General features: G+C 26.3%; 1 protein-coding gene across 11 annotated transcripts in view; it reads right to left on the minus strand.

The window, feature by feature from the left end:
• Positions 1-3068: 3068 nt before the first annotated feature.
• Positions 3069-20135, minus strand: part of LOC129918266 (CUGBP Elav-like family member 4) — a 993834-nt gene continuing 976767 nt past the window's right edge. For 5 of the 11 annotated variants that reach the window (XM_055998714.1, XM_055998715.1, XM_055998716.1 and 2 more), the window contains 7 exons: positions 13847-13990; positions 13507-13750; positions 11233-11370; positions 9892-9969; positions 5800-5976; positions 5309-5473; positions 3444-3825 (listed from right to left, as the gene is read on the minus strand). In XM_055998714.1, coding sequence (XP_055854689.1) covers positions 5346-5473; positions 5800-5976; positions 9892-9969; positions 11233-11370; positions 13507-13750; positions 13847-13990 — 909 coding nt within the window. In that variant the 3' untranslated portion in view covers positions 3444-3825; positions 5309-5345. Of the gene's footprint in view, positions 3826-5308; positions 5474-5799; positions 5977-9891; positions 9970-11232; positions 11371-13506; positions 13751-13846; positions 13991-20135 lie in introns of all 11 variants that reach the window. The other 6 variants (XM_055998708.1, XM_055998709.1, XM_055998707.1 and 3 more) reach the window with 6 other exon arrangements.

Consider the following 20135-nt stretch of genomic DNA (forward strand, 5'->3'; position numbering starts at 1 on the left):
ATTACCTTGAGAGTCGTGAATCTTCTAACAAAATTTTGAGCAAATCGTGCTTATAGATTGACTAGAAAATGTAATAGACTGTCATTTTTAGTACTTTATTTGATACGAGCATAATGAAGGTACTCGTACCTACAAATGTTGACGAATGTACTTAGAGTTCAATTTATCAAAACTATTTTCTTATATCCGTCAAAAAAATAACTTTTTTTTTTGTGGGTTATAATCTCCTTTCGTGGTACTTTCAGAAAGTTATCTGTTATTTCAACAAGTCTAAGTTTTCTGATCTTAAATCTAACTTTGTTTTTTCTTTTTTGAACACAAATTATGCTGGAGGTATCGTTTTTAAATTTTGAAGTATTGGGATAGGCCTAGTATGAGTTTGAAAAGCATTTTTTTTCTGATTTTCATATTTTTTCTGTGCCTTCCTTTGGACCTTGTACTTTGAAGTACTTTAGGTTGTATCAATGCCTTATTTTCTATTAAGAAAAATTTATTGAATGCAACGCACCTTAAATCTTTTCCAAAATCATTGGAACGAATGCTGCCAATTAATAGTGCAGTTGAATATTAAAAAAAAACATGAAAAAAACTGAGCGTTTAATAAAAGTAGGTCTACTCTATTCACCGATTATTTATTTATTAGAGTTATTTAAAAAATACCAAGTGTAGCAATAACTTTTGATGTTAATTCTTTTAAAAAAGGACTTCTTAGATATAACTTAATTGAGCTCCAGTTTTTTTTGCTTACAACACTTTCCCATCAAAAACAAATTCGAACCAATTTTTTATACAGTTTTGATAATTTGTTATTTTTCACAAAAAAAAAAAACAAAATACAAATTGCAAAAAAAATTGAATAAAATAAAAAATCATTTCTTTTTTTAACTCTCAATACTTCTTTGTAAAAAGGTACATCTTCTCAATATACTTAACACATATAAATCTTATATGTGTATTTTTTTTTTTAATTCGTATATTTTATTTAATGATATTTTATTCTTATCCTTATATGTGTTTTTTTTTAAATTTAATTTTATTTATCATTTTGGTTCGAAAATTTTGCTAAAATGTATGCGTAATAAAAATGTATGATTTTTGCATTTTTTTTTTCTTCTTATTGTTTTAAAAAATATTTTTTTCTTTTTTTTGTTTTTTCTTATTTATTTAAATATGTTCTTTTCACGACATCGATTTGTGTTTAAAAATTATTTTTTTATACAATGTTTTTTTTTTTTTATTTTCGTATTGACAATGCCACAATTAACAAAGAAAAAAATATATATAAAAACATGGAAATATGTAAAAATAAATCAAATGAATAAAAATTATGTGTAACAAATAAACGAACTGTACAATGACATAAATTTGTATATAACTTTTTTTTTTTAATTTTACTTTTTCATGTGTAAAGTTTTTTAAAACTTTAGTTTTTTTTTTTAAATACTCATTTGATTTCTTTATATTTTTTTTATAGACAAATCACAGCCCATTCGTGGAATTTAATTAAAAAAAAAAAAAACTTAAAAATCATACATATTAAATACATTTCATATATAATTTATATATTTTTGTTTTTTTTTTTGCGTTTTTTTAGTAAAGAAAATGTTTTTTCTTGTTTGTTTCGGACCAATTTTTATAAAACAAAAATTAAAGCTGTTGAAAGTTTTTTTTTTTTCATATTTTGTTTGAAGTTTGAATAAAATTTATTACACTTAAAATATTGCCAAAATCAATGCTTTTTTGTTCGGTAGTATTTTTTGTTTAAATGTTTAAACAACATTTTCTTATTGGCTTAGTTTCTAACAAATAGTTTTTAAAAAGATTAAATTTTTTAAGTAGAATTTGACTAGAATTGTGTTTTATTTTTTAATTTGGTTTTTTCAAATTTTTGGATGTTTTATTTATCAGGGCATTATATAGTTTTTTTTTTGTTTTATTTTTAATTTTATTTATTTTTTTTTTCTAAATCTAAAAATTAAAATTGAGAAAAATTTGTATTATCATTTAGGCTTTTTTTTTTATTTTCTACTTTATACCTACGAACGCACAGATAAAAATTGTGTTACTTAGGGGGGACTTTCATCCGCCTTATATACATATTTATATATATTGTTTTATACAAAAAAAATGTGGCTTGCATATAAAAATATATATAGATATATATATACAGAAATATTGTTTTTTTTTCGGGTTCCTATATGAGTCTGATTTTGAAGTGCAGAGGATGTTTTTTTTTTTAATTATTGAAAATGAAAAATAAATACGAATTAAAGAGAGACAAAAAAAGTTATACACCCCTTGCGCTTAAAAATAAGCACACACCATTTTACCCAAGAAATGAATGAATTCAATGCTTCTACACGGCTCTACCTTTATTTTGTTTATAAACTAAATAATTTATATCTACAAGGTTTTGGTTTTTTTTATTTATTTATATTTATTTCAGTGAAATTTTTTTTCTTATTTATTTGGCTTATTAGCTGTAGATTTCAATTTTTTTATTTTTTTTTAGTCAAAAATTGTTTTGTACATTTCTTTCTCTAATATTTTATTATTAATAATATAATAATAATTTTTTTTGTTTGTTTACATAACAAATACTAAAAAAGAAAAAATATTTAAACTTATTATTATTAAATATAATATATATATATTGTTTGACTAAAATGATAAGGAACAAAATTATATAAATACTAATGGCATAATCATTATGCATTTTTGTTTTTTTTTTGTTATAAAAATACTAAAGATATTTTTTTTGGTTTAAATGTACCTATATATATGTATAGTAATATAATATAGTATATTTTTGTTTATAATTATAATGAATAATGTTTTGTTTTTGTTTGTTAGTGTAATATCTAATCATTTTTATGTTTACTTTACTTAAATTTAATAGTTAAGCATTTTCTCTCTTATCTTTTCTGTTTTTTTTTTTTTTAGTATATATGTTCATAATTTTTTTTTAATAATTATGTTTTTTTTTTATTAAATTTAATTTGAAATTAAATCTAACTAGATTTATTTTTCTTGCGATTAAAAATTTAACAACAGATTAGTAAAAATTCTTAAATCAACGACTTTTTTTTTATTTTGAAACAAAAAACAAAAAACTATTTAAATAAATGTTACAACATTAAGGTAAATTCGAATTGTTATGTTTTTTTTTTCTTTTTCCTTCTTTTACTTCTTCCTTGCTTATTTTTATTTATATCCTTCAATATATATTATAATATAATATATATTAATATATATATTTATTATATATTTTTTTTTATAATAATAATGTAGCTTCCAAATTATGCTTGATGAAAGTGAATTTTTTTTTTTATTTTGGTTTTATAATACAAGTTTTTATATTTTCATGTTTTTTTTTTTTTTTAAGATTTTTGTTTATATAAATATTTAAAGATATATTAAATTCCTTCAAATTCCCACGTGTTTTTTTTTTTTGTTAAATTATTTTTTTTTTTAATATTTTTTCTTATATTTTTTTTTGTATAAAAATTGTTTGAAAACCCCAGATCATATTGGTCGCTCTCCAGTCAGTGTATAATATATATATATATTTTTTATACAATATAATATTGTTTTTTTATTTTTTTTTAATTTTTGGTTTTTTTGTTTTTATAATCATAATTATCATTAATTAAAATACGCTAACAAATGATTTTTTTAAAGTTTTTTTTGCTGTTGTTCAAATTGTGTGTTTTTATTTTTATAAATTTAAATACGATATTTGGCAAATTTTTCTATTTTTTATTATATCAAATCGAGTTTTTTTTTGGTTTGTTTTTTATTGAATTTTCCATTCCGGAGGCTCATCTGTAATGAAAAATAATACAATAAATTGTAAAAAATAGTGTTAAAATTTTATTTATTTATATAAATATAAACTTTAAAAATTTTAATAATACTCATGGTGAAGTTCAATCTATCTGTTTCATTCTATTATAACACTCTAAAACTCTATGCAGCAAAAAAAAAAAAAAAACACACACACCTAACAACTAATGAACATGGCTAATACTAGTGCTTTTTCTCACCGCTGTATACAGATCGAACAGATCATTTGTGTCGGGATTTTGAACACCGGTAATGCATTTTGAATTCACCAATTCCCAATAAAATACGAATATGGCAAAAATTTGCCCAAATTACTGGCAAGCTGTAAATTGTCACCCGAGTAAATAGAGCATAATTGATGAGTACAAGATTAGAAAAGGTGCTCTAAGAATAAAATACGGCAACTCGTTTTCTTTTCTAATCGACTTTAACACTACCTACTGTTTGTAACTTTAAATGTCAAAAATGGCAATTTGACCAGTCCAAATTTAGCTGCTGCACACCGAGTAAAAATAGAAATTGAACTTTTAAAGAAAAAAATCTTAACCACCGCACCACAGCTGCACCACTGCCGTTTGGCGGAAAATTTGGGCGCACCACCGCCGCACCATGACTGCACCACGTCCGCACCATTTCATTTTGTATGAAAAATTCGCTGCACCATGATATATAATTTTGGATTAATGGTGCGGCGATTAAGAAATTTCTGATATATGTGCGCACGTGGCGCAGCGGTGGTGCAACGGTAAAAAAGTGGTGCAGACGTGGTGCAGCGGTTGTGCGGAGGAATTCCATTTTTATTCGGGACTCAAATGCACTGAAAGAGTTATCAACACCATTTTGGTCATTAATTTATTCTAAAGGAGTTATTTGATAAGAACTAAAACTACACCTTTGGAATAAAACAAAAATGGGAATTTTTAATCATCACATTAATGAAAGTTTTTTTTTAAATTTATGCATAAAAATTGTGATCCTATGTTATTATTTTATGTATGTTATTTTTTGACAGCTAACCAATCAGTGATCTTAAACTTGACTTATTTTTTGGTCCTTAACTTTTGTGAACCAGCCCCTTGTTTCGCAAATGTCAAAAATGATCCACACTTCTAAAACAATTTTTAATGTTGATGAAAATCCTTAATTTCTTATCCTTATTTTAAATTCTTAAGGCTTTTTCTTATAAAAGCTTAATTCTAGGAACAGTAAATCCTTGATTTCTTAATCTTGAAGTTATTTTTTTAAAGAAAAAATAAAGATATCTTTTTTAAATCCAATCATGTCATTCTTCTTTGATTTTCTGTCTTTAACCTACCTACGTATCTATCTTTATTCTAAATCCTTTGACATTTTTTTTTTACAAAATTCCATACACTAATGTAGATGTCACCCCTTGGCTTAAATTTAAATATTAGAATACCTAAAAAAAAAAATAAAAAAGAAAAATGTATCAAATTCTTACCTGGCATTTCTTTCTTCACTTTCGAGAACTCGTGTTGTTAATAGGGTCGACTAGCATCTTTTGGCCGCTTCAATTGAACTTTCAGTCTTTTCATGCCAATCTGAAAGCCATTCATTGCTTGAATGGCAGCTTGAGCACTGGCAGGATTATCAAATGATACAAATCCTACAGAAAAAGGACAAAAAAAAAAATAGAACGGAAATAATATATTATTATAAAGGATATGTATAAGGGTAAATAAAATATATTGAATGTGGTGTGTATGATGGGTGCACATTTAAATCACATTTATCTTTACACCAGAAGGTCAAAAAAAAAAAAGAGGAAAAGAAAGGCCAAGAAAAGAAAGTTGATATCCATATTGTTGTCAATAGAAAGATTGAAGATTATGTAATAATATACATATAATCAGACCTTGTATATAAATAGACAAAACGGACTCATACACACACACACGCAGAAAGTTTGTTAAATTTATTAAGTTAACTTACCAAAACATTTACTCTGATTTGTAGCACGATCGATGAAAACTTTCGAACTGATTACATTACCAAATGGCAGGAACATCTGCATTAGTTCGGCATCACCAAATTCTTGTGGTAGATGGTAGATAAACAAATTACAACCCTCTGGGCCAGAAATTGAACATCCTGGGAACATCAGGAAATCTAAAATGAAGCATACAAGGAAAAAAAAAGGGTTTATCGTCAATTGTTGGGGTTTTTTTGATGTTTTTTTTTCTGAAAATTGCAGTAGTAGTCATATGAAGAGATTTATTTTTGATCCTTTTATTGATTTTTGTTTTCGGTCGAAGGAGATAATTTGTTTATTACACAAGGTCCAGCGGTTGTGATAGATTTTGAGTTTTTTTTTACTTGGTTGATTTTAAAATTCTATTCTTCGAAAGAATACACAAGGCTACAAGATTTTTGGTGCCAAGACTAAGATATACTTTTCTATAGGGGTCAAAATCATGGAGGTGGAAAATTTGATGTCCAGGCATTTTTTTAATCAAAATAACATTTATTTAAAGTTTTTTTCTCATTTACCAATTAAATTTATTTTATTTAAATTTCTTTTTTATTCCATTTTATATACCCAAAAACAGCGTTCCCGGACATGTCCATAACTCAAAAACTGACTTAAAAACACATTAAAGTCAATTATTTTTAAGTATTTCTTTTCTAAATACTACATATACACAATACTTTTTATAAATTGGTACATCTCTAACAAAAAAATTAAGTTTTGTTATTTTTTATAAAAGTTGTCCCAAGAAAAATGATGCATAAAAGCAACATTGCTTAATGTATCAATATTTTAATCATCTAACTTACAAATTCTGCTGGAAGCAGTTTTTAAAGTTGATTTTATATAGATTTATCATTCCACGCTTATTTTTATGGATAAATATATAAAATATATGTAAGAAGTTAGTTTTAATTTCATTATTAAGTAGCGTACATCAATCAACCGTCATTCCGGGAACGCTTGTTTTGGGGTATAGTTAGATTGAAATTTTAATTTTTTTCGTGATATTATGATCGAATATCGAGGCCACTGTAATATAATCTCAAAAATATTTCGTTTAACTTTGTGACATAAAAAATAAAAATAAATTAAGGTCAAAACGTCATTTCCGGGAACGCTCTTAGAATCTGAATAAATAATGCAGTCTAACACTCATAATTTTGCATTTTTTGGGTATTTTTATTCAGGAGTCTATCTAAGTATGGCTGTAATATACACTTTTATCAAAAAAGTTACAAGAAAACAAAAGAAAAAGTTACTTATGGCCTGAGTGTTTCGGACGTGCATAAAAGCATTTTTTTTGTAGAAATCGGTCTCTGTCCCAAGAAATAAAGTAATATTTCATTTATTTATGACCTACTACCTTAATATAATAGTATATCATTCAAATTGATACTATTTCTAGACCCCTAAAGTCGTTTTTAAGAGATTACCATCATTTCCGGGAACGTTTTTCTAGTACTAATTTTTGGGGTTTTGCGGTAAATTGGAAAATATACATTTTTGTGCTCTGCCCGTTCATGAACCGACAAATTATGGCTTAAGCGAACATTTAAGCATGAAATTTTTATCATAAAACAAAGTTGATTTTTTAAGAATTCGGTCATTGAAATTTCCCACCTCCATGATTTTGACCCATAGGTTTTTGATGTGCTGAACGTCAATCTGAAGTCAGATATATCCTATCAGCTCCCAGTTTTGAAATATTACAGTTTGAAGATGCAAAAAACTACTTTTGAGGTTATGCTTTTATGTGAAGATATTTTTTTCTTAATATAAATTATAACGGTTTCTTTAGGACTATTTTCCTTCTTTCAAGATCTTTTTAAATCCTTTCGATATCTTTTTTATTGTTCGAGATATCATCAGCTTTTTGGCTTATTGTAAGGTATCAAACAGATATCACGTTTTCGTCTCCTTTTTGATAAATTAACCCAAACACACTTACTTCATTATAATAATAAAAAAGATATTTCAATGATTTAAACAGCTCTTGATATATAGTTTTTGTAGAAACCGTTATGATTTATATTTTTAAAAATTTCTTAAATTTAGGCATAGCATCAAAAGTGGTAAACAATTTTTGTTTTGCATTTTCTAACGTCAATATTTTAAGAAAGGAAGCTGATAGGATATTTTTAACTTCGGATTCGAGTTTAGCACACCGAAAACCTTCAGAAAAGTATATTTTGGTTCATTTAGGAAAAATCTTGAGAAGTTTCAAAAGTTTACTGAAACGACCTTTTAGAGCACTAAAAAATAATTAGCTGATGCGCTGACGGGCCTTAATGTACTGCGCAGACTCAGAAGAGGAGTAGATACTAGATTTTCGATTCTTATCGTTGAGTAAATTATTCAGCAATTAAACAATTTTAAAATTGTATACAAATAACTTAATATAATCTCTTTTTTTTAGTTTAAAATGAGTTGAATTTATTTCTTCCTTACTAATTTATGAGCAGACAAATGCTTTGGTTTCAAAAATACATGACTAAAAAAAAATCCTGAAAATGAAATTTTTCATAAAAAAAAATTCATTTCATAGAACCAAATTCAAAATGTCTCTTTTTTACGAAAAGACAAGAATTTAGGACAGTGATTCCATAATATCTTTTAAAGTAAAAATTAATTAAAAAAAAAGATTTTTTTGACTTAAGAAAAAAAATATCTAAAACTGGTAAAAATTTTACAAATTTAAACATATTGCACATGGATGAAGGTCTAAAAAAGCGTGTTGTTTGCTTTGTTTGATTGTGCAGTTTGATATTTATGAGATTATATGATAACAACTTCTCATTGAAACTTGGAGCTTCAAACTGATTAAGAACCAAATTTTGCACCATACTGGACCTTGAAGAATATTTTTTTTTTGTTTATATCAGTATAAAAAGAAATAACTTATGTAAATAGAAAATAAATTTTAACAAAAATAAAAATCATACAAAAAAAAAATTAATATTAAAAGAAAAAAATATTTATAAAAAAAAAGAATTTACTAAAATATTACCTAGAGAGCTAACATAAATAAAAAATATTTTTTATTTTCTTTTAACTTTATTAAAATATGTTTTTTTTTTATATTTACAAAATAATAAAATATGTAATATTTAGGCGTGCATATTTTTTTTGTATCAATATTTTTTTGAGGAGAACAAAAAAATACATTTATAGCTACATAACATATATATAAATATAACATAGAATATTTATATAAATATTTATATTTTATTATATATTGATTATTTTAAAATCCAACAAAAAATAAAATATTTAGGGAATTAGGGAGCAAAAAAGTTTAACAACGCATGCATTAAACATTAAACGTAAATCCAACAAAAAAAAAAAAACAATAACACAAAATGCGTTCATTTTAAATTGGTTTTTTATTATATGACTCAAAAGAACGAAATGATGGTGGTTTAAGGTTAAGGTATGCTCTGCCTTAGGTTAAATGCAATAAAAAAGTCAAGTTTAAATAAAGGCGTTCGTGTTTTCTTTTTTTTTTATTACCATAATAAATCGCCTTTCATTTTGTGATTTTGGGAAATAAAATCTTCTTAATCTCAATCGTATAAAAAGGGTAACATCCGTTTAAAGGCCATGGCAACAGTCTACACAAACCTTAATGTGTATTTTTTTTTTTTTTCAAACCAACCCTTTTTATGTTTCAGTTTTGTGTTAATTTCAATTTTATGTTTGCTAAAATGAATTGTACCAAAAACAAAAACAAACATATATATTATTTTCGTTTTTTTATGGGTTTTAATATTTTTTGTGTTGTAAAATAGAATTTTATTACAAAATAATCACCACCATTTCGACTGAGAGAGGCATATAATTTATAGTTTAAACATAAATTTAGCGTACAATTTTGCCAAACTAAATTAATTTTTTTATTTATAAGTATATTTAACAGAAAAACACAAAATTATTTATATATAGTATTTTCATTTGTTTTATTTTACTGCTTTTTTTTAACTTATTATGTTGTCCTGTATTTAATTTTGCTAATACAGATTTTTGTTTTGTTTTTACTTTTACATATGTCTTACCTTCTCTTTGAGACGGTGCAACCGCAGCTATTGGTGCTGGTATAGCTTGTGGAAATTGTCCATAAACGGCTGGATATGCTGCATTATAAATAATTTGTTCACATAGTCAAAAACACATTAAGGAGACATCACAACGTAAATAACATTTATTTTTAAAATTTAAAAATAAAAGTAAGTATTTTTATTTAAAAAAAAATATATATTTATGTAATTAAATAAAAACAAAATTAAAATTAAAATATTTTTTAGGCGAGTATGTTTTATATACAAATGTGATTGCTTAGCATAAGCTACAGAAAATAATAATAAAAAAAAATTAAATTTAAATAAATATCACTTAAATTTTTAAATAATATTTTTAGAGACTTGAAAATAATGCTCAAGGAATCGAGCAGATAAAAATCAGAGGTATTTTAATTTACGTAAATTTTGTATAAAAAATCACTATAAAGCAAGTTCCTAGCAAATTTCAAGTAACTTTTGAATTATTTGTAATGCAACAAGAATTTTTAAATTTCCTTTCACTCCTTCTTTTTTATTGTTTTCTTTTTTTTAATGTTTTCAAAAAAGTTGTGTATTTTATTAACAACATTTATGTAAATTAAGATCACACATACTATTTTTTTTATAATAAAAACAGATAACAATGATAGATAGTAAGTTTGTTGCATTTCTTATTTTTTTTTTATATTTTTCTAATTAAAAAAATATTTATTCCAATTTAAGATTTACAACAAACTTAATAAATAAGACATAAACATCGAACAAAAATGCACACAAAAAAGATTTGACATTAAACACTTAAACAATTGAAGCATTAAATTTTTTTTTTTTTTTAACTCTTCTAAGAAAGTCATTTAATTTCATTAAGAAATGAAATCAAGAAGAATTTTTTTAATAACTTTTCCTAGCTTAAAAAAAAAATTGTAAAATAAAATATTATACAATAAACACCAATAAATATGAATTTGTATTTAATTTATTTTTTTTTTTTAAACACAAAACACTTAATTCTACAATCTAAATTAAAAAAAAAACTTGATTTATGATTTATATAAAAAACATTTAAAATAAACTAAACTTAAAAATAAAAAAAAATGTTATATGCAATGAGGAACGAAAAAAAAAATAAAAAAAAAAAATAAATTATATCAAACCAAAAACTATGAGAACAAAAAATATAGAAAAATAAACTATAAAAAGGGGGATAGAAAAAATTACTTTGAGAGTTTTTAAATGCCTTATAAATATTTTAAAAAATTATCCTATCACTAATTTTTTTTATAATTATATTTTTTTTTTTTTTGGGAAAATATATTATAAAAAAAAATTATAACTTACCGACACCAGGATATGGTTGCATGCCAGGATATGAGGCATGTTGCAGTGACGCTTCACCATTAGGTAAACCTTGTGGGGGAATTGATAAATGCAACGCATCTGGAAAACATAAATATTCTTGCTGCAATATTCCGTTGTCTATAAATAAAAGAAAAACGATTGTCTTTTTTGTTTTTTTTTTTTACTCAAAAAAATTTAACTAAATTTGATTTTTATTATGAAGTTAAAAAATAAATAAAAATTTTAAAACTAGAAGCACGAAGAAGTTATGCTAAGAGCTTTCAGTGTTTAGTGGTAAGAAAATAAAGCAATATGACCAAATGTTAAGTATGTTTGCTAAAAGGTATCAAAATATAAAAAAGTTGTACATTTATTTGATTAATAACTCAGTAATTTTAGTAACGAGGTTTCCAATAGAAAAAAAATATTGCTCATGCACCATAGTGATCAACACCCATAAGTAGTTCTGATCTTGGTTTTCTATAGAAAAAAATGTTACGTATACACCGTAGTGACCTATTTCCATAATTGTTCGAATCTTGGCTATTTTCGTTCGATTTTTGAAATTGAGTTATCAAATGAAAACTGGGGCAATATAAGCATTTCAATATATAAAAATACTCGGAGTTATTTATTGTACATTAAAAGAATAATGTAAGATTTAGAGAAAAATCCGTGTGAAAAATTTGAAAATTAAAGAAAACATTTCGGGTTTAAAAAGTAGAGATGCGATAAGTCATGAAATTTTAAATGACTGTGACTGTGATTTTTGATGGACTGTGATTTAAAATTGTGACTTAAAACTGTGATTTAGTACCTTGACTTAAAAAACACTAACAAAATAAAAAAGGCAGAAAACCCGATGATTTTAGCCAAGTACATACATGATCCTTTTGTTAGGAGAAACCCGTGATTTAATTAGGGAACCTGTGATTTAACCTAAGTTTGTCGTGATTTAAGAAACAAACCCGAAACTATTGTAACTCGTCATTTTACTTTAGTGATTCTTATTTTACCAGGGAAACCGTGAGTAGTCCTTGATTAATCTGAGCAATTCGTGATTCGACTGGAGGTCATTCTTGATTCTACTAGGGAAATCTGTTCTTTTTCCCAAAATAAGTTTTGTCGCTCTTCTAGTGTAAACGTGATTCAAAATGACTTTTTGACCTGTGATTTTACTTAAAATCAGTTTTTCGCATATCAGTAAGAAGAAAACGAATTCGTTGTGAATGCGAGATTGTTAAAGTTACTGAACACACACCTTCAACATCGGAGTTCCAGTTTTTTCAATAGCAATAAAAGGATCTTTAAATTCCTCCTGTGGAAGCACCCACAATTGTTAATTAATAATCTCCACACAAAAAGGTTTCAAAATCCTCATCAGAAAAAAAAACTAATTCCATTTCTACTAAACACCATTAAGTGCTTAAATATTTGTATCCATTAGTGTTTCCTATAAAAACAAAAAATACACAAAAACCATTCACATTTATTTCTAAATACTTTTACCCTTACTCATATTCATTTGAAAAAAAAATAAGCAGTAAATAGTATTTTAATATTATCCGGCTTTACAGCTTTTTGTGTTCCTGCTGCTGCAAAATGCAATTTGTGTTCATTCCTATACTACATTTAATAATAAATACCTGGTCAAGGTGTATCTATTAGTACTTAAGAGTACAAAGGAATTATAATTCATAAATGCTATTACAAAACATTTTGCACTCCTTCTTTCTCTGTAAAATCCCTCTTTCGTCCATTAGCAAAAATCCTTTTTCAATCCTTTAAAATCTTTTACATGCCCATATTCCCTCATTTTATAGGGAAAGAGAGATTTAATTTTTTAATGTGTAAGTGTGGGGCTATTGGAAACAATGTCAATACAGTGGGGCATAGAAAACAATGTAATAACTAGGTTTCGTTAAGGAGTGAGTGTTTGTGTCAGTTTATAGCCTAAAATACTTATCGCCATTTTGATGAAATTTGGTGTCGATATATATTTTGGTTCAAGAAAGAACATAGGCTGTACCAAATTATTAAAGCAAACAAAAAAAAGGACAAAAATCAAAATATTGTTTATTTTTATGCAACAAAAAAATTTGACAATTTTTTCTTCACAGCACTGTCATAAAGCTTACAAAGAATTACTGATACGAAATTTCAAAAAACACAAAATGTATGCAGAAAAACGTTTTTTTTTGCGAATAATATTGTTCTGTTTTTTTTTTTTTTTTGAATTCTCCAAAAAAAATGAGTTTTTTTTTTTTAACTTACGTCCTGGATAAGTTTGTGGAATTCCATTTGTATAAACACCTTCGGTGCCACCGGGCTGGCCATTTGGAGTTTGTGCAGCCATATTAAATGTTGGCATTGTCGGCGATGGTAGTGATGGAATCGATCCATTAACTGGCTGACCATTACCATTTAGAGCGTGAGGTATTTGCGTTGCTAATGCTGCCATTGGATTAATGTAAGTCCCTGGGGCGTTTGCAGCTGCTATTAGTGCGGCTTGTTGTTGCTATACACACATAAAGATAAAATTAATATTACATTTTTTTTGTGAGAGAGAGAGAGGGAAGATGGAGATAAAATATAATTTTATATATAAACACACCTGAGCGTAAGCACCATAAGGTCCAAATTGATTGAATACAAACGGATTTAATAAATTCATATGACCCGCCATTTGTTGCATGCGTCGGATATGCCTTTCCTTTTCAGTATCAGCAAATTTTACTACAAGGCTCGATGATGCACCCTGAAAAAAAGAGAACAAAAAATAAGTAAGTAAGTAATAGTACCTTGAGTCATTAGTTATAAAATATTTTTGATAAATATGGTAAATGTCAAAAAAAGTCTCCAATAAATTTATCATATGTGTCAAAAAAAGGGGGTTTCTAACTCTTTTTTTTTTTGTTTTTTGAAATCCTACTGCAACACTATCCGACACGTCTACATAATCCACCAACTAACGTTGAAACTCAATTTAACCCCCCTCAAAAGTCTACACAAGTGTGAGCCAAAAATACCCATAACCCTTGGAAAAATGTAAAACTGAAAGCCTGGAAAAATGGTTTTACACCAAAAATACGAGTACCAGGTACCTGTTGAAGAGTACAGTGAAACGTGTTGCATATAAAATGGAAGCTCAACAAGGACACGATTTCAAAAAACCTCCGTGTGCAAAAAATGTATAACCAACCGACCATTAACCTAGCCAGAATATTGTTAACACGATATCACATGTCGTGTAGAAGGGCTTGAACAGAAAATCAACCAGGGACATCATAAAAAAAAGTTACAAAAAGAAGGACACACCAAAAAGGTTGAAGGATTTTTCTTTTTTTTTTTTTGTTCTTTTTAACATTTTGGAACCATAATTTAAACGGGAGACTGCGACTTCAGTAAAGGTTGGTTAATAATAATAATGCAAAAAAAAAGTCGCAGACAGGAAATGCACTTAGTTTTGGGATTATAACATCAGGGTTCGCTGAATGCGTGGCCGCCTAAGGATGAGGCTTTTTTTTGTATATCATTGAAACGAATGAGGTTGCTTGCTGCACTTGTACCATAAATTATCCCTTGCGGGAGAGGCACTTAGCCTTGGTAAAATGTAACTTGTGTAGGTACAGACTTTTTCAAAAGGGGACTTTTGCATTTTTTAATTTTTTTTTTTTTTTAATTTTTTCTTCATAGTCGTCATCATTGCAAGTTGTTACATAAAATATGAATACCTAACAAAAATGTAATGGATGAGTAATGGGCATGTACTTACATTTGTGTTGCAGAAGTGAGTAATAAGCAAATAATGATGAAGAGGAGAATGGAATTATGAATGATGGCGGTTAATCAGCTTATCGTTTTGAAGAGAGATGCCATTTTTTTGTGTTATAATTTGTTTTTGTATTTGAATTTAGAAATGATTGAGGCAAATAATGTAATAGAAAAGAACATTATCAAAGAAGTAAAGTTTATATAGGGTTTCATTTAATGATGAATCCAATAAAAGCTAAAATACTTAGTTTGGTAGGATTAAAATCGTCAAGCTCCTTATATTGCACGTGCTTTGAATTAGAACACGAATACTTTCAGATTTGACTTTGAAATCACAGTATCAATTCTTTTGGGAAACTATAAATACAAAGTTAAGTAAATTGTATACAAGTTTATACCAGTCAGCAGATAAACGATATGACGATTTTTTGTGCCCTCTTTTCTCGAAGAAATAAAATTGCATTCGTGCTGAAAGGAAGTTTTTTTACCCAGTCAGTTTTTATATCAGGATAAGTTTATCTCACTAACTGGTATAAACTGGTCTAACTAAACAAAGCCTACAAATTTCTTCCATTTGAATAGTATACAAATATTGCGGGTTCAATTTGTCACATAACCAAAGAATTTTTTGACCAGTTTATACCAGTCAGTTTTTCGTTCTTTTTATGTAATTTTTGTGTCTCCTGTCTCGAAAATCACATATAACAATTCAGTTGCTATAGCATAAGGCTTTCAATTATCAATTTTAATTGAGTATACGAGTCAGATTTCAATACCAGTACTATGATAAACTGCTATTACCATTTTGTTTTAATGGTATAAAATAGCTATATTTGACTTATTTCAAGTTGAACCGTTAAAGTTCTTGTGTTTGCATAGATTTGGAAGTAAAATTCTCATTTTTGCATAGAATTATATTATTTTAGACCAGTTTAGATAAAACTTTAAATGAATTATTAATAATTTATTATAATTCATTTATTATTGATAAAAACTGATCTAACCAACCAAATTATTTAAAGTTTTGTTAATCGACTAATGACAAAAAGTGCTGTTTAACTTTGTTACATAGCAAACAATGTGTTTGATCAATTTATACCAATCAGAGTCGATATACTTCTTATCTTGATTTGTATAGCTAATATACAACTCAAGAACTTTGGGATTTAAAAACTTTTTTATTTCAAAACCATGTTGGCCTTATAAGTTATAACCCTCCAAAATCAGAGTAAAGAAGATATTTATAATCAGTAATTTGTCTTCATTTAAAATTATAATTTTCCAATTAATATCTAGCTTATTTATCCTAAAACATTCTAACACTCATTAATTAATTCCAACTCAAAATCCTAACTCAAGCTATTAAATCATCCTAGTGCTCATTCACCTTTATATAAATATTATCCTTTCTAAAACCATTAACAAAAAAATAAACCCAAAACAATTCAAAAAGTAATCCTACACTAAAACAGTATCCTTATTGCTTTCCATATAAACCTCCAATCTGTTTGTTGATAACATATATCCTGATATTGTTGGTGCGATAACAATTAGTTTTAAAAAAAAGAGTGATGACATATTTACAACAAAATATGTCACTTGTTTATACCCCCTAAACTCTTACCCATTCCATCTCCCTTTTTTTCATTCAATACAAATGGAAAATAAATCCCTGCAGGATAAAAACATTTTGTATACTTACACAAAACAAAAATATAATAATAATTAATTAAACCAAATGGTAACTGAAGCGTATAAAATATAACGTTGTTTCTAACATTTTGCAACAAAATACTGAAAATTTACTGAAGCATAAATCAATTTTCCTTGTTGTTTTTGAAAATAACACAAACATATGTAAAATGTATGTGTTTTGTGTATTTGATGTTTGTATAGTTAACGCATAACACAAACGACAGACGGACACAAAATTTTGCTTTATACTCGTCGTCGTTTCGTTTGTTGTCCATTATAATAAAAGGTTTATCCTGCGAATGCAGCCATGTAAATGTTTCTCTCGCACAAATTGTCCTTTACGATTCTATTGTTTCAAAAATATAATTCAAAATATTCATTTATACTCGGTTTTCTGTGTATGTGTTTGCGTGTAGGGATATTTAATAATTTTATATGACAAAGCAAAAAAAAAAAAAAACATTTGTGGCGCTCCTAAAACGCTTTGTAGTTTTCCATTAATCGTCCTGTGGAAACTCATTTGATAAAAAATAAGGTTTCGAGAGAGAGAATTCACACGATTGTGTTTAAGCCAGAATAACCACACAGCGAGTCCTTGTTGGAATTTGATTAATGACATTTGGAGAAATTTTATTTATTTATGAGTGGGCCAGTTACCGTTAGTATATTTTATTAATATTATCGAACATATTTTCAAAATCAACCTCACCATGACAATGCGGACCAATAAAAGTTATAAGGCTGAGTGGTCCTTCTGGCCTGGCTAAGTTCATGTTTATTGCGTCGTCATTGGTAGCAAACCCAAAAACAAACAAACAAAAACTTACTGAGAAACAAGAGATTATGATGAAAAGTCTAATTGAATATAAATTATTATAACAAAACGAAAAACAACAATAAGGACGAACAACAACAAAAAATTTAAGGACGAGGAAAAAAATAAACATAAATAAAAATAACCGAAACCTCTCTCTAAATGGGTAGTTTCGGAAGCTGTATCATGTTACATTTGGGACAATTATAATGTGATACCTTTGAATAACACAACACAACAGAACGCACCATCACGAAAAATATAGGGGAGTTGTGCCGATTTTCCTAAGGGCGGGAATATGGCATAATAATATTCTGTATTGTCATTGTGTTGGAACTATAATTAAATTTTGTTTTGGATGCTGGATCAAGAGTATCAGGTTGTAATTACATTTTCTATTATAATTGATCTCTCTCTCTACTTCTTCTTCCCCCAACTCTTACTCCCCAAAAAAAACCATCATCATCATCGAATGAAAATAATAATTTGTAATGGATTTTTTTTCTGCAGATTGTGTAATTGGAATCTTGAAACAATGTCACAAATGAGTTCAGACCAATGTCAATGGTTTGAGGTTTAACAAAGGAAAAGATTTTTTTTTTGTATTTTTTTGGTTTTGGTTTTATTTGTTATGAGAAAATGATATCTCTTTGTTGAACTTTCAATTAAGTACGTCATTCGTTCGTTAATTTAATTTTGTTTGTTGAAAGTGTTTTTAAGGTAGTGTACGAGTATGTTGGTAGCTCAAAAGATAAAACCGAGCCGTTTTGGGGTTTAGTTTTCTTTTATGTTGCATCAGGTAATTATCCTTTTAATTTAAAAAAAAGCTGCAACAAACAATCTTTGTGATTGTTTTCATGCACAAATCTTGATGGATTGATTAAAAACACCCTTAATTTCAGATTTTGTTTTATTAACTGGTATAAATAAACCATTAGTCTATGCAACTTATGAATAAATGTAAAATGCCATATTTCTTAAAGAAAAAAGTTCTTGTTTCACATGAATTGTGAAAAATTTATAGAATTCCTTTTATGCATATGTATAAAACTGATCTAAAACAATTTATTATAATTCAAATACCTATACCATAATATAGAACATAAACACTTCATCTGCTGACTGGCCTAATCTGGTCTAAATTATTTTTGCTATTTGACGACTTTGACCAGCACTCTTGTAACTATTGCAAATATTATGTATATACGTATATCATTTGTTTTTAGTTGGATTAGTTTATACCAATCAGTGAGGTAAACAAGTAAAAAATTACTGGTATAAAAACTGACCGAGTAAAAAGTTATTTTTAGCACGAATGTAATATTGTTTCTTTCTTTTACAAAAAGAAGAAGAATGCATCATCATTTTTATCTACTGGAACTGAATGGTATAAACGTTGATTTCGTCAATTTATTTATAGAGTAACTAAAGCAAATTATTAGGAAACCCGGCCGAACAGCTCTGATTTTGACAATTTTTTTTTCAAACGTAGGTAATTAAAAATACTTTAAAGTCTATAGATTAAAAATTGCCGATGTTGCCGTATTGTTTTTTAAAATTAAAATTAATTTTTTTTTGAACAAAACCATTATTTTTTGCTTAAATTTCATAAAACAAATGATAGCAAAACATTCTCTAGGTAACTTAAGGAAAAAAAGTATAAAGGAGTAAGGGACAATCTTCCATCGTTTAAGCGATAAATGCAATTTTCTCACAATCTGACTTCAAACACAAAAAAAATATTTTGAAAACAACGGCAACACCTACAATATTTTAAAATACATTTTTAAAAAGCCAGAAGCTCATTCGTATCTCTTAAATTTAAATCCACTAAATTTAATGAAGAGTTTTTGAAAAAATGGTCCTCAAACTCAGAATTAAAAAAAAAATGTTTAAAAAAAAAATTTTAAATGACTTTTTTCCAAACTTTTTCTAATAAAATATGAATTTATTTTAAAAAAATTTTTGGCCATAAATATTATCAGTTGAATTCCGAAGAGGAAAAGGTAATATACATATATTGCAGTTTAAAAAAAAAAATTAAAAATTACTTCAATTTCAATGGTTTTTTTTTTGATAAAAACTGAATTTTTGCATTGAAATAATTGATTTTCTCAAAGACTTTGGTAAATAAGAACTTTAAATTTTTGCTATTTAACTTTCAACAGTAAGGGTTATTAAATTATTAAAAAATAATTTTATATTTAGAAGTTGAACTTAAAAAAAAAAAATAAGTTAAATTTTTTTCCAAAACTTCTATTCAAAAAAGTTCTTCGAAAATTATTCATTTTTTTCATAAACCATAATACATATTGACATTTCCTTTTATAATTTCAAATCATAATAAATGTGGCAAAAAAAAAAAAAAATGAAAAATAAAATGCATTTTATATTACGAAAAAGTTTTAAAAACCACATGTTAAAATTTTTTCAATAATTTTTTTTTCTAAAATCTGAGTTGAGTTACCATTCTTTTAAAAGCCCTTAATTCAATTAACTTAACTTTAATTTTACAAATATGACTTAGCCTCTATCTTTTTAAAAATGTACATTTAAATATTGTAGGTGTTGCCGTTGTGTTCAAATATTTTTTTTTGTGTTTGAAGTCAATTAATAAGAA

Source organism: Episyrphus balteatus, chromosome 4 (assembly GCF_945859705.1).
Source record: "Episyrphus balteatus chromosome 4, idEpiBalt1.1, whole genome shotgun sequence".
NCBI lineage: Eukaryota > Metazoa > Arthropoda > Insecta > Diptera > Syrphidae > Episyrphus > Episyrphus balteatus.